Genomic DNA, 14,982 nt, shown 5'->3' with positions numbered 1-14,982 from the left:
TGGCACGGACAATGTAGTAAAACCTACATTTTATTAAAATGAACATTTACACCAAGCAACCCTAGTACTCCCCCCCCCCCCACCCCCCAAAAAAAGAGGATACGAGTAGTATTTAAACAAACAGTTGACAAATTTAACAAGAGAAGACCTGGAAAAGGATGCAAGGATTAGGTGATGTAGCCTATCTAGCAGGAACATATAACATTCATTCACACACACACACACACACACACACACACACACACACACACACACACACACACACACACACATTTATCCACACATGTGTGTTTGCATATATTATACACACACACGTATGTATAAATTTATATATACACACACACAGACATATATATATATATAGAGAGAGAGAGAGAGAGAGAGAGATATTATACACACACATTTTTACATACAAGGATACACATTTACATACACATATATTTATATACACATTTTATATATAAACATACTTGTATGTATCAGAGTTTGTGTGTGTGTATGTCTACATAAAACTTTTTACAGTACAACAAAGTCACCTATAATACAGCCTGTAACCTAGCTCTGTTGAAAAAAAAAAAAGTGCTACATTTTAAATGAGTTAACTACAAAAAGACAGTTAAGAAAGGAACGTTCAGCTATGGTTAACACCGTCTGACATGGCAGAAAAGAAAGCTGTACACAGCTTCTTCAAAATGATCATTTAAAGTGGCAGGCATACAGAGAACCTAAATAGTTTCTTAAACTTTATATTATATTTATTTAACAGTTCACTGGCACAATTACTCTTGTGAACAGTTTTAAAACTCAAATTAATAAAGAAGTGCAGACAAATCCAAACATTTAAACAGAATACATTTCCTGTCTAAATCAGTCCTTTTGTTCTGCTTTCTCGGACCAGTTCACAAAAACAGCACAATAAAAAACTCAAGCAGTCACTCTACATTTGAGCACCACATACTTCACCAACAACATATAATGATCTGTTATAATGAGAAGTACAAACCTGTCAAAAAAGCTTTTCAAAAATAATTCAGCTCTCTCCTTCTCCCCCTCTCCTCCAGCCCAAATCAACTTCCACTACAAGCTACCCTAAGAAACAACCAACCCCTGCAGCTAGTAGCCCCACCTGCTTTAACCTCATTGGGTATTTTGCAAAACAGTTCTACCCTCTGAACATCAACTTTGAGTTTCACTGGTTAAACAGAGCATCATTTTGAAGGAATAACTTTTTTTTCTCCTTTCACTGCCATGTTTGGTTGCAAACATTTTAAAGGGCCTAGTCAGGCCAATTTTGTTAAAGAGACAGGACCTTTTTTTTAGTAAATCTGCACTGGTTATGCCTTTCTGCAACAATGGAGCAGTGTTATAGTTTAAGCATTTTGCATCCTTGTAATACCAGAAAACTACAAGATCAGTTTATTACTTGGATGTTATGATTTACAGTCAACTTTAACTACTTTTTCTTGAAGTGACAAATATTTCTTAAGAGCTGTCAGTGCTGTTATACTGTCTATGAAGAGATGCAGAATGCGCACAATGTAAAACACTTATTGTACTATTCTGTCATTGGAAGGCATAGCATATTCCTCACCCTTTTTTTACATTAAAGGAGTAACATGAAAACTGAATTAACTTATTTATACATCCATTCATGTATTTGCATTCACAGCAGTATTTTTCAGAATAAGCTTTTTTTTCCCATTTAAAACACAAGTATGCTTTTTACATTACTAGTCCTCCCTAGATTTTCTGTGCTCTAGATACAAACTTTTTAAAATCCTACCACTCAGACACCACCAGGTTCCCCACTGCATTATTTTTACTTGCTGTTATTCAAGCACATTACTGGGCAAAGCATATTTAGTGGGCTTAGTGACTGTCGTTACATGGGAAGGATAGTGTCAACTCACACATCAATCCATCAAATGTCAACACATGCAAATAAATTAGTGGGGCAAAACTTCTGCTAACATGCCATCAGCAAGTCAGGGTCTACATTTTAGCACGTTTCTAGTATGCATACTCTTCCTTCCTCTGTGCTCTACATCAAGCACCAAGGCATGTCCTCCTCCAAAGATGGTAAAGAAGATAGTCCTCCAGATGTTCTAGTAGTACCACTTCAGACTGTCTTCTAGCTTCTGAGGGTCTTTTTTAGCTTTATCTTGTCCACATGCACTGCAGGTGGGCACCCTGCTTGTATGTTAATGAGCCAGATTTTATTTATGTATAAGCTTTTGTTAACCAGATATATACGCACGGCAGTCAATTGCTAATATTTATATACAGTCCAATAATTTACTAGCAGCACAGTTATACATGCAATAAAAAAGACATTACGTACATAGTGTGACGTACACGGTTAGAAACACACCAAACAGCAGTGTGTAAACAGACACAAGTAGTACACAATAAGCATTTCATTAAAACAAACTAAACAGAGTGTAGGAATACTGTGAGGGTGACAAGGGATATAAGTTACAAACTATACTTGCTAAAAGACAATAAGTATGGGAAATTGTAACGTGTGAGAATGGCGGGGGTTCACCTGTTCCTTGTTTCTTGGTGTTTTTCCATTTTTCCCCTCCTCTGGAGTACATTTATAATAAGCATGACATTTAGGTTAGCCACTTGCCTTACACTTAACTATAGCTGCAAAATGCTGACTCATGTCCTTAATCCATTCAATGTAAATAACTTGAGAGTAGCTCCCTTAATCCATTCAATATAAATAACTTGAGAGTGGCTCAATGTTGCAGCAGTTATCACTACTCACACAGCTTGCTTCCATGGTCCCATCCTAAGCTGGAGTGTCTTCCATGTAGAGTCCGAATGTCCTCCTTGTGCCTGTGTGGGGTTTTTCCTGGGGTCTTGGATTTTCTTCTACATCTGAAAGATATACTGACAGGTGAAATGGAAATCCTGTAAACTACCTGTATGTCAGTATTCAGTGTATGAGACAGCATGTGCACATATGGTTCCTGTCAGGCACTACTGCTTGATGGGCAATCTCATGTTTTCCCATTATTATGAAGATAACTAAAGATACTGAAGAATAAAATAATGTAAATGAATGTTGCATTTGTACCATATATATTTACTACCTCACACTGCATAGTCTCATTTTACTTGTACTAAATACGACTGCTTTACTGTCCAGGATTCACTATAAAACAGTGTCACCCAAAGTAAAGGCACAAAAAAAAAAAGTTACGTTCTTATCATAACATTAGATAAGGGGTGGGTTATAAGAAAGGGCTTGTAGCCCTGAAATCCTTATTGCTGGGGTGACAGTTACCAGAAAAAACTGTTTTCTGTGAAAGATATTTCAAGCCTGCCTTAACCGCAGGTTCAAAAGGAGGAAGGACTAGATGTTGCAATATCATGGTCAGATCTAAAGGAGAAGTGAGATCCTTGATTGGGGGCGGGGTGAAGTAAAAGGTTCTTCTCAGAAACGTTTTGCAAAGTTTAGATGAAGCCACAGATGATGAATTTTCCCCAACATGAAAATTAGAATTAGCTGCTAGCTGGACTTTCACAGTGGAGTAACTGGCTCCACTTTGGAAAAGGGAAGCCAAGAAATCCAAAACTTTAAAAATGGGAGCAGTAAAAGGAACTATGTGCTCCTGCTACGCCAATATGGAAAATCTCTTCCATTTGCTCTTTTAGATTTTCATGGTAGAAGACTTATGAGCGGAAATGAGAAGTTATGTACCTACCATAACGTTCCATGTTAGTTGTCTTCTCTCGCCTTCTTTCTTGCTTGATGGGTTCGGAGCCGATCCTCGGCTCCGACTCGGCACTTGCTAAGCTCGAGAGTCACTTTTACCAGCTCGAGGCAGCCCCATATCCCATGATGCAAGGTGGTAAGTACCCAGATCTCGTTTGTTGTCTATAGGCAATAACACCTAGCATGAAAAACTTCCCAGAAGGAAGAAAGAAAGGCAGAAAAAAAGCCTGAAGGATGGGTTAGGAAGACCAGAACTGTATGGTCTTAAGAAGCATTCTTCCATGTAGGGAGAAAAAGGTCTGTCCAGGCCAGGGGGAAGGAGGGAGGGTCGCAAGAAAGAAGGCGAGAGAAGACAACTAACATGGAACGTTATGGTAGGTACATAACTTCTCAATGTTAAGTTGTCAATCTCGCCTTCATTCTTGCTTGATGGGACCACGTCCCTAGCACCTCTATCCTGGGAGGCTCAATGGAACAGACTCTTGAGAACTGTAGAGCCAAAACTGGCAAATCCAATTTGTAATGAGAAACAAAGGTATGAGGAGTGGCCCAAGTGGCTGCTGCACAAATAGTGTCTAATGGAAGTCTAGCCTGAAAGGCTGTGGAAGTGGCTAAGCTTCTGGTTGAATGCGCTTTAGGTTTCGAGCACAGCTGTTTTCCCCTGAGCTGATAGATTTCAGAGATGACAGAAGAAAGCCATCTAGATAAGGTCACTTTTGAGACAGGAAGGCCTTTTTTGTTATCAGCATAAGAAATAAAAAGCTGATCGGATTTCCTGAATTGTTTTGTTCTGTCCAAATAATATCCGAGTTGGCGGTGAACATCAAGATAATGTAATTTTTGTTCCGATCTGTTTGAGTAATTTGGGAAAAATACAGGAAGGTCAATAGACTGGTTCAAATTACTCTTTGAGGCGACCTTAGGCAAAAAGGTTGGATTAGTTCTCAAGGATACCCTGTCTTTGTGGAAGACCAAATAAGGGGGACGAACAGAGAGAGCATGAAGTTCAGACACTCTCCTAGCCGAGGTAATAGCAACCAGGAAGAGTGTTTTCCATGAATGAAATTTCAGGGAACATGAAACAGCTGGCTCGAAGGGAGGAAGAATCAAGGATGTCAGCACTAAATTTAGGTCCCATTGAGGAGGAGGACTCCTGACTGGAGGTTTCAGGAGAAAGATTTTAAGAAGGCTCTACAAAGCCTGTGGGACATAATGTTGTGATCTGCGAACCCGACATGAAAGTTCGAGATAGCAGCCAACTGAACCTTGACCGTGGAAGATGAAGAGCCCGCGTGAAAGACTTCCGCTAAGAAATCCAAAACTGCTTGAACTGGAGCAGTAAAAGGATCAATATTTTTAGCTTTTGCCCAACAAGAGAAGCGTTTCCATTTGCTGGTATAAATCCTTCTAGTAGAGGATTTTAGGGAAGCCACTATGATATCCCTAACAGGATTAGAGATCATAGGAAGCCTGGCTAAGGAATGAAGTGGAGCAACCATGCTGTGAGGTTGAGAGAAGGGATAGACCGGTGCAGCTGACCCGATTGGTGAATCAGAAGGTCTGGTACTGGGTCCAGATGCCACGGCTGCACCAAAAGGTGACGATGGAGGAACGGAAACCAAATTTGTCGAGGCCAATAGGGAGCAATGAGAATCATTTTGGCTCTCAAAACGGTGGCTTTCTGGAGAACTTGTGGAATCAGCGGAAAGGGAGGAAAGGCATAAAGAAGTCCCTGGGGCCAAGCCTGGGTTAGAGCGTCTCTGGGGGGATGGCCTGGCAGTGGGAAGAGAAAAGAAGTCTGGGCATTTGCTGTTTTGGGGAGTAGCAAAAGATCGCAACATGGGCGGCCCCATTCTAGAAAAATCTCCTCCACTATAGATTGTTTGAGAGACCACTCGTGAGGCATGAGAATAGCTCTGCTCAATCTGTCCGCTAGAATGTTGGTTTTCCCAGGGATATGCGTTGCTACCAGAAACCGATGAGAGGAGATCGCCCATTGCCAAAGTCTGAGAGCTTCTCGACACAAGGGGTAGGACTTGGTTCCGCCCTGTTTGTTGATATACCATACTACAGACATGTTGTCTGTGTGAACTGCAATTGTTCCCAAGGGAAGAAAGTCGTTGAGGGCTTGCAACGTTAAAAGCACTGCTCTCATCTCTAGGACATTTATGTGCAGGTGGTATTCGAACGGTTGCCACGTCCCATGAACCATCCTGCCCTGATAATGACCCCCCCCACACCCGATCAGGGAGGCGTCCGTAGTGACAGTGGCTACGGGGCCGGGGATACAAAGGGTCTGCCTTGGTGAATCTGGGGAGAAGTAATCCACCATGAAAGATGATTCTTGCAAATTTGTGTCACCAGGATTTGATGACGCATTGGAAGTTGTTGGAAAGACCACTGAGTGAACAACATCCACTGAAGCAGACGCATGTAGAAGCGGGCCAGGGGAAGAAGGGTAATGGCCGCAGCCATGAGGCCCAACACCTTCAGAACCATTCTGGCTTGCACCTTTTTGCTGGCAAGGATGATCCTCACGTGACTTTGTATATCTAAGATTCTTTGGTCTGTGAGGGTTGCTGACATCCGAACAGTGTTTAAGTTTGCGCCTATGAAGGTAATAGACTGGCAGGGCAATAAGGAGGATTTTTCGTAGTTGATCGAAATTCCTAATTGAGTGCAGAGATTTAGTGTGTAATCCCTGGCTTGAAGAAGTTGATGCCTGGTGGTGGCTGAAAGGAGCCAGTCGTCGAGATACGGAAACACCTGGAATCCTTGACGTCTCAGGTGAGCCGTGACCACTGCCATACATTTGGTGAACACTCTGGGGGCTGTAGTGAGACCAAAGGGCAGGGCTCTGAATTGAAATGACTGGACCCCAGCCGAAAGCGGAGAAACCTTCTGGAGCGTCTGTGAATTTTATGTGATAGTACGCGTCCTGAAGATCTATTGAGCACATCCAGTTGTCCTTCTCTAGGAAGGGCAAAATTGACTGAAGTGTGACCATTGAAATCTTGTCTTTCTCACAGACTTGTTGAGTCTGCTGAGATCAATATTGGTCTCCAGTCTCCCGTCTTTTGGGGACCAAAAAGAATCTTGAGTAGATTCCGGGCTCTGAATGGTCTGTTGTAACTGGCTGAATGGCTCTTTTTTGTAGAAGCTTTAATACTTCTAACTCTGCAACTTCCCTTAGACCGGGTGGTACATCTGGAAGGGAATTTGTGTGAGAGAAGGGACTTTCCTCGAAAGGAATTTTGTAACCCTCGGATATAATCGACTGTACCCATCTGTCTTGAGAGAGGGAACGCCAGGCTTCTGGGTACAGCGATAGTCTTCCCCCGACTGCCTCCAAGGATGGACAGTCGGGCAACATCTCAGGGATGCTGGAAGGGCTTGTCAGAGAGAGGCTCTCTGCTTCCCTGGTTCTGTCGACCCCCTCTGCCTCTAGAGCGGCGTCTGTTATTATTACCCCCTCTGCTTCTAGGGGTAAACTGACCACGTGTATCCGGCGTGACTCCTTGGGATTTGTGGAACCACATCTTTCCACCCTTCTGTCCTTTGGGGTAAGGTCTAGAAGGGGTGGAAAAACGGACCCCTATGGCAGAAAGAGTCTTGCCGTCCTGTTCACACCTGGTCAAAGTATCCTTCACTTGAGGGCCAAACAAAGCTGACCCATCAGAGGGAAAGTTTGTGAAGGACGCCTTAAAGGGATCTGCAAAATTACAGAGCCGCATCCAGGATTGACGTCTAAGAGCCACCCCTGTACCTGCGGCTCTACTCGCTCCATCTGCTGCATATGATATCAGTCGCATGGAGGAGTTAGCTATAGAATTTAGGATTCCTAGCTGAGAAGCAATTTTCTCTTGAGCCCCTGCAGCCGTAGGATCCTGTACTACTTCACCTAGTTCCTTAAGGATGTCCCTTTGGAGTCTGGTGAAGTGACATAAGTAGTTCAGCGAGCGCATAGCAAAGGTCGCTGAAGAGAACATCTGCTTGCCGTACCTATCCATGGTCCTAGAATCCTTATTAGGAGGATGGACTGGTACAGAAGGATCTGCAAGTTCCTTCTTAGTGGCAGCCGCCACCACCATGGCATCAACAGGGACACCTTTCGTAAGGAATTGCTTTTCCGAAGGGGCAGTAATAAATTTAGACGGCCTCCTAGGAACTGGCTCAACAGAGTCAGGAACAGCCCAAGCCTTTCGAGCAATAACCTCCATAAGGGGGTCGAAAGGCGGAGACACCCAGGAGGTGGAGGGCCGAGATCCAAACGCCTCTAGGTATACCGACTCATCCTCAGAGGGATTTGTGGAGGGCCAGTTTCCCCTCTGTTTTAGGAGTTCTAGGATGTCTGAAAAGGAGACATCCTCAGAGGGGGATCTTGGGGATCCCTCCGACTCATCTAAGTCGGTATCTGAAGTGATAGACTCAGGGGAGTCTAGGTGTTTCCTCGTACAAGTCCTCTTGCGCGGAGGATCTCCTGACTGATCAGGAGAATCCTCGGAAGAGGGGGTTATTCCCAGTGGGGAAACCTGAGGCGGTGGATCTCTGGGTCCGGGAGCAAGAGAGATGGAAGAGATATCGACAGGCACTGTAGAGGGAGTAGCTAAGGGAATGGACTGCTGGCTGAGCCCAGTGGCCAGCGCACTCTTCATCACCTCGAAGGCCCCCCTCCCAGGGAGATCTGAGAGAACCCATTCCGAAGAAACCGGGACTCCAGGGCCCACTGAAAGGGAAGGCTCCGAGGCAGATGTCGGAGCCGAGCTCACCAAGGCCGAGGCTCCAAGGGGAAGAGCGGGGTCGGACAAGGGTCCGATGCCACCCACCCCCTCGGAGGAGACCAGGGAAGCCCGACCACCGAATCCCTCCAAGGAAGGTCTCGAAGAGGAGATAAGAGTAGATGCCGAGGGTGCAGAAGGGGGGGGTATCCGCCCCCTCAGCCATAGCAGTAACTATCCCCAAAGACTCCAGCTCCAAACTCTGAGGTAGAGTCGAAGGAGGAACTTGAAGAGGGTGTGGACTATTAGTCCACACCCTCTTCAAGTTCCTCCTTCGACTCTGAGGTAGAGTCGAAGGAGGAACTTGAAGAGGGTGTGGACTAATAGTCGTCTGTTGAGACGGACTATGCAGCATCTGGGCCAGTGCCTGTGATTTCAATAATCTACTTACCACCCTCTCTAAATCGTGGTCTGAAAGTCTGGACGACCTAGATGATCGGCTCCGATGGCTCTGCTCCGAAAGGAGAGGTGAGGCTGGAGCCGAAAGTATCGATTCCAAGGAGGGGGACCTGGACCTCTTCCTCGAAGGAACCATCGGAGCCGAAGAAACCACAGATCCAGATGGAGCCGAGGACTTTTCGGCTCCGAATGAAAGTCTCGATGCATCGGCTCCAGCCGGAGCCGATACAGACATAACAGTAACGTTGTCGGAGCCGGTCGGCGCCGACACCGAAGCCTGAGCCACATGGTGGTCGGAGCCAGTCGGAGCCGACACCGATGTGACCATAGCAGTATCGGCACCGATAGCCATCGGTGCCGAAGATTTTTGCAAGACAGGATCGGCTCCAGCCGGAGCCGATCTCGACTCCGAAGGAGCCGGAGCCGAGGCCACCGGCTTAGATACAGAAGCCTGGGCCTTAGAAGACTTAGAAGTCTTGCTCGGAGCCGATTTGGCCGGAGAGCCCTCCGGTTTAAGGAGACCCCTTAAAATCAACTTATTTCTCCTCTCCTGCAGGACTCTCTGGCTAAAGGAATGATAAATTGCACAGGAGTCCTGCAGGTGGAGAGGTCCCAGGCAATATAAACAAGAAGTGTGACTGTCTGTCAGAGACATCTTCTGACAGCATGAGTCACACTTCTTAAAGCCTGAGACCCTTTCTTTGGACATAGTTGTATACAAACAGTACACAACAACACAGTCCCAATCAGACAACTAAAGTTATCTATAAGATAGTAACTAACCTCTCACACACACACACCCTGACAGGGGGGGGGGGGGGATGGGAGGGAATAAAGGCCTGACTAAAAGAAGGGGAAGGAAATATAATTTTAGTCAGAAAAGGGCTTACAATTAAGTAAAAAAGAAGGTATTCTAAAGAAAAGTGAAAAAGGCTAAAAATTTAGGGGCAAAAAGTAGTTTAAAACTAACACTTACCAGGAGCTGGCAAAAGGAGGACCTCATCAGGAAAGCGGCAAACGAGATCTAGGTACTTACCGCCTTGCATCATGGGATATGGGGCTGCCTCGAGCTGGTAAAAGTGACTCTCGAGCTTAGCAAGTGCCGAGTCGGAGCCGAGGATCGGCTCTGAACCCATCAAGCAAGAATGAAGGCGAGATTGACAAACTTAACATCCAAAATTTTGCAAACCAGGGATTAAAGCCTGGAATGCCTTGCCATCATCAAAATTGGAGAAACCATGTGGTTAATTTCAGTCTTTGGAGATCTGGGTGAGTATGCCCTGAGGGGTGAGACAGTAGATCTGGAACTACATCCAGAGTCACCCGCAGACAAATTAGATGAGATCAAAGAAAGGTGAACCAGACTTTATGAGGCCAGAAGGAGGCAATGAGGATAACTTTGCTGTTCAACCAGTATGCTTTCTGCAGGAATTTGGGAATCAAGAAAACTGGAGGAAAAGCATAAAGTAGGCCTGGGGCCAAGCATGGACTACAGCATCACTTGGTGGGTCTCCCTGAGGAGGGATCAGGGCAAAGAAAATGCTGCATCTGTTGTTGAAGGGGGACGCAAACAGATTGCAGCAGGGCTGACCTCATTAGAAGAGAATCATATTTGCCACTGACTGAGTCAGAGACCACTCACCAGGCATCAAAAGAACTCAGCTGAGCCTGTCCTCCAGGATGTTGGTCTCCCCTGGAATGTGCCCTGCAGTAAGAAAATGGTTGGTAGAGATCACCCATTGCCACACCCTCATCACTTCGACACAATGGGCAAGATCTGGCTCCTCCCAGTTTGTTGATGTACCAGACTGACATACTTCCTGACTGTACCTCAATAGTCCCTAGAGGAAGAAAGCTCTACAGTGCTTGCAATGCTAGAAGAACCGCTCTCATCTACAGTACATTGATATGCAATTTGGTCTCCTGATAAGTCCGTGTGCCTTGGACCATCCAACCCAGAAAATGCCCTCACCCACTATGGGAAGTATCCATGGTCAGCGTGGCTCTGTAAGGGGGGAGAAGAACAAAGGGGTGTCCCTATGTGACCTCTGAGAAATTCTCTGCATAGATTGATCAGAAGGTGTAAGGGATGCCTGTGTAACGACTACTAGACTGCTGGTGTCCATTGCAAGACTCATGAGTAGGCGTGCTGTGGGTAACAGTTACTGTGACTGCCCATCAAGCCCAAAGCCCTGAGAATCATACTTGCCATGGTAGTTGCACTAGCTAGAATCTGTTTGATATGTAGTTGTAAACTTGTAATCCTGCCCGGTGTGAGACAGACCCGGGTTGATGTGTCCAGACATGCTCCTATGAAGTCTATGGTTTGTACTGGTTGTAAATGGGATTTCTGTGTATTGATGAGTTATGCCTAGAGCAGGAGCTAGCTGTAACAGACAATCCCTGGCTTGAACGAGTAGATGCCTAGTTTGAGCGGTTTGGAGCCAGTCATCCAGATATGGAAACACATGGAATCCCTGCAGCCTGAGATGCATGGCGACCACTGCTATGCGCATCTGGTGAACACCATGGTGGCTGTAATGAGACTAAACGGAAGTGATCTGAATTGGTAATGGCTGACTTCCAGCCTGAAATGAAGGTACCATCTGGAACGCCTGTCCATTTTGATGTGGTAGTACACATTCTTCAGGTCTACAGAGCACATCCAGTCATCCATTCCCAAAACGGTAGAATGGACTGGTCCATGACCATCCTGAATTTTTAATTCCTTACTGATTTTCAGCGATGTCAGGTCCAGGATCGGCCTTAGGTCCCCTGTCTTTTTTTGGTACTAAAAAGAATCTTGAGTAGATGCCAGACCTCCTGGATGCCTTCTTTGCAGCAGTTTTGCAATTACTTGAGCTGCCTTCTCCCTCTGATTGCGTGGAACATCAGAGATGTAAGTCTTTGGTTTGGAGTTTTCCAAAAAGGGAATAAAGTATCCTCTGAATACAATTCTTAGTACCCACTGATCATTTGTGATAGCTGCCCAGGCTTGTGGATTTATGGAAAAGCACCCCTCAACTGCCTTCAAAGGAGGGCAGCTGGGCAACCTTTCATGAGAGCTGCAAGGGTCTGTCCAAGATAGAATCTCGAGATCCTGAGTTCTGCGGACCCCCTCTGCCATGGGGATGGCGTCTCTCATCATAATCACTACCCCCCTCTGCCTCTGGGGGAAAAGTCTCTCTCAGATTCCTGAAAAGGGCCTTGAGAGTTCTTGAACCACAATTTTTTTCCCCCATGCTAGTTGCTGGAGAAGGACCTTTGTGGGGTAGAAAAACTAATTCAGATAGCATACAAAGTCTTCCATCTTTCTCACTATGGGAGAGTGTGCCTCTGACAGTTAATCCAAACAAAGAAGATTCATCAAAGGGTGTACCAAGAATGACACCGTGAAAGGTTATACAAAGTCACACAGCCGCAGCCAGGCATGGTGCCTAATGGTAATGCCTGAACCGGCCACACTAGAGGCACCCTCTGAAGTGTGGGAAATCAACCTCATGATGCATCTGCTATCATTCATAGAGTGGCCATTCTGAAGGAAAAGGTCTTTTGATCATCGGCAGACAGGGACTCAGGTAGAATTAGAGAGTTCTTTGACAAGGACTCTCTGTAATCTAGTAAAATGGGATAAGTAGTTTAACACTCATAAGGTGAAGTGTAAACTCTTGCCAAACCTGTCCATAGCCCTAAACTCTCTGTTAGGGGGATGGACAGAGGAGCTTTCCTGTGCCAGCTCCTCCATGGCATCTACTACAATCCTTTTTGTCCAATGTGTCCTATCTGTAGGTGCACTAAGAATTTTGTTGTTCCTCTGTGGTATGGGCTCCACAGTGTCCAGTTCCTTCCATGCCCTGGGAGATACAAGGTCAATAATGCATCAGCAGGGGGGATCACTCAGAATGTAGATGGGGGCTGGACCCAAAAGCCTCCAACAGCACGGTTTCCTCCGGGGAGGGGGGTAGACCAAGCACCTCTTTGGCAGAGTATTTTTATGATGTCTGCAAAAGAGACATCCTCAGGTGGAGATCTTGAGGACCCCCCCCCTCCTCAAAATCACTGTCAGTAGCAAGAGATTTCAGGGAGGAATCCAGGTGCCCCTTTTTACACCGTCTCTTCTGAGGAATGTCCTCAGTGGAATGTTCCGGGAAGGTATCAGAAGAAAAGGAGCTGGCTGCCCCATGGTAGGCGAGAGGCCTCAGACACAGGATCCATGGGGCGGGGAGCTGTGCCGAAGGAGAAAGAACCAAGGCACTCCTAGGATGAGAGAGAACCCTCTCCACCACTCTGAAGACAGAGGGAGTCTGAATACCCAAGAGTCATTCCTCCAAAGCCAAAACTAATGGAAGGGAAGCCCCAGAGCACCTAGAAACCTCCGCTATGAAGGGGGAGTCTGTGCCAAGCCAGTGAATGCCAAAGCTCCAAGGAGAAGCAACTGCTCAGAAATCTTCGGAGTCAAAGTCACCCCCCCCCCCCGCAGATTCGATGTTGAGGCTACAGCTACGAGACATGCCAGGCACAGATGAGGTTACAGCTGAGCATGCTGTGTAGGCTGGAGACGGTTACCACTATCGGCTCCAATGTCTTAGCTTTTGGGAACAATGTCCCTGCAGACTCCGAAACTGAAGACTGGATTAGAGAATGAGCTACATGGCAAAAACAGGAAAGTCTGCTCATGGATCCAGTGGGGGATGGAGCTGGCAAAACCCTCATCTGAATCTATGCCCAAAAAAGCTGCCTCATCAGCTTATCCACATTATTCTGGGATAATATACGAGAGGACCTGATGGACAAAGTCACTGAAGGTGGTCTCAAAGGTTTTCTGGGAAAGACCTCCTGTAGGGTAGATCTCTGTGCCTATAAACTTGGCTCCGAGCCTGCGAGTGGAGCTAGAGGTGGAGTAGGACAAGGTGCAGAAGTGAGAGAGTCGGCTCAGAGGATTTCTGATCTGAGGACTTTGGAACCTTTTTTACCAGCTCTGAAACAGCTGAAGACTACCTATCAGGGGAACGTTTCTTGGTTTTCCAGGTCTCCTTGTGCTTACTGGAGGGGGGTTGAGCCCCTGAAGTGGAAGGAACAGCAGAAGAGGAGGATGAAGGAAGCAAACTCTTGAGAATCAGCTTGTTTCTCCGATGGAAAGCTTCACAAATAGTACAAGAGTTATCTAAATGAACTAGCCCTAGACAGTACACGCACCCAGTGTGGGTATCAGACAATGGGATCTTGTGCCTACAGGAAGTGCATTTCTTAAACTCTAAAGGTTTGTCCAGCCTAGAATCGGACTTGGACTCCACCATAATAAGCTAAGTAAGAATTTTTTTTTCTGAGATATAGAACTACAGAAAGAAAGAAAGACAGAGAAGGCGGGAAGGGAGTTAAGATGGACAGAAAACCTGACTAACTAACTAGCAGAAAAAAACAGGAAAGAAACAAGTCAGAGTAGGAAAATAGTTAGCAATAAATTGTAACCACTAAACTCACAGCTTATACTAGAGCAACGAAACCCCAAAACTTACTCTACAAGTGACAAACGAGATCAGAGGTAGGCTGGGGGAATGAGGCATTATGGGTAGGCTGGGAGGAGCTAGCATGGAAAATGGCCGAGTCGGATCAGAGGGTCAGATCCAAGACCAGCAAGTTGAGAAAGAATGAGAAAGAATGAAAACGGCATCAGATCACAGCTACAATATACAAACCTAACAAACTTGTAAACTTAAATCATTATACAAAACAGAAGACAAAACAGTCATTTTAGCACATACCCATTTTTCCACAGTACCTACAGAGCTGCACAAATTTGAAGAAAAATGAGGAGTGTATTAATAAACAAGAAAAGTACAGTTGTGTACTCTTACTATAAATGTAGATGTTTGAGTGTGTTTACTGTTGCAGTCATCACTGTAGGGTTCTTCATGCCAGCAGCAGCCCCCGATCGGCCAGAATCCCAAAGTCTGGATCGGGCACCAACTGAGGTCGCATTTATCCTGACGTCAATGCGCCAGAACGTATAAAGACCACAGCTGATGCCATTTCCCCAGTTTTTCTTGCCCCAGAAGTCAGGTGCCCAGAAAGAAAAGG

The 14,982-nt window shown here is 45.6% G+C and overlaps 1 protein-coding gene across 5 annotated transcripts in view; it reads right to left on the bottom strand.

Moving 5' to 3' along the window:
- The window catches only part of ZFAND6 (zinc finger AN1-type containing 6), a 1,173,263-nt gene that overhangs the window by 1,069,167 nt on the left and 89,114 nt on the right, over positions 1-14,982 (bottom strand). Inside the window, exon 1 of one of the 5 annotated variants that reach the window (XM_044077965.1) lies at positions 2,774-2,866. The exons of 1 other annotated variant lie outside the window; for it this stretch is intronic. In XM_044077965.1, the coding sequence (XP_043933900.1) occupies positions 2,774-2,788 (15 nt within the window). In that variant the 5' untranslated portion in view covers positions 2,789-2,866. Of the gene's footprint in view, positions 1-1,003; positions 1,106-2,773; positions 2,867-14,982 lie in introns of those variants that run through there. 3 more of the 5 variants (XM_044077969.1, XM_044077968.1, XM_044077966.1) reach the window with 3 other exon arrangements.

The sequence above is a fragment of the Protopterus annectens genome, chromosome 7.part0 (assembly GCF_019279795.1).
Source record: "Protopterus annectens isolate FY-2018-M chromosome 7.part0, PAN1.0, whole genome shotgun sequence".
In the NCBI taxonomy this organism is placed as follows: domain Eukaryota; kingdom Metazoa; phylum Chordata; order Ceratodontiformes; family Protopteridae; genus Protopterus; species Protopterus annectens.
The sequence above is the reverse complement of the archived record's forward strand: the minus strand, read 5'-3'. Positions and strand labels throughout refer to the sequence as shown.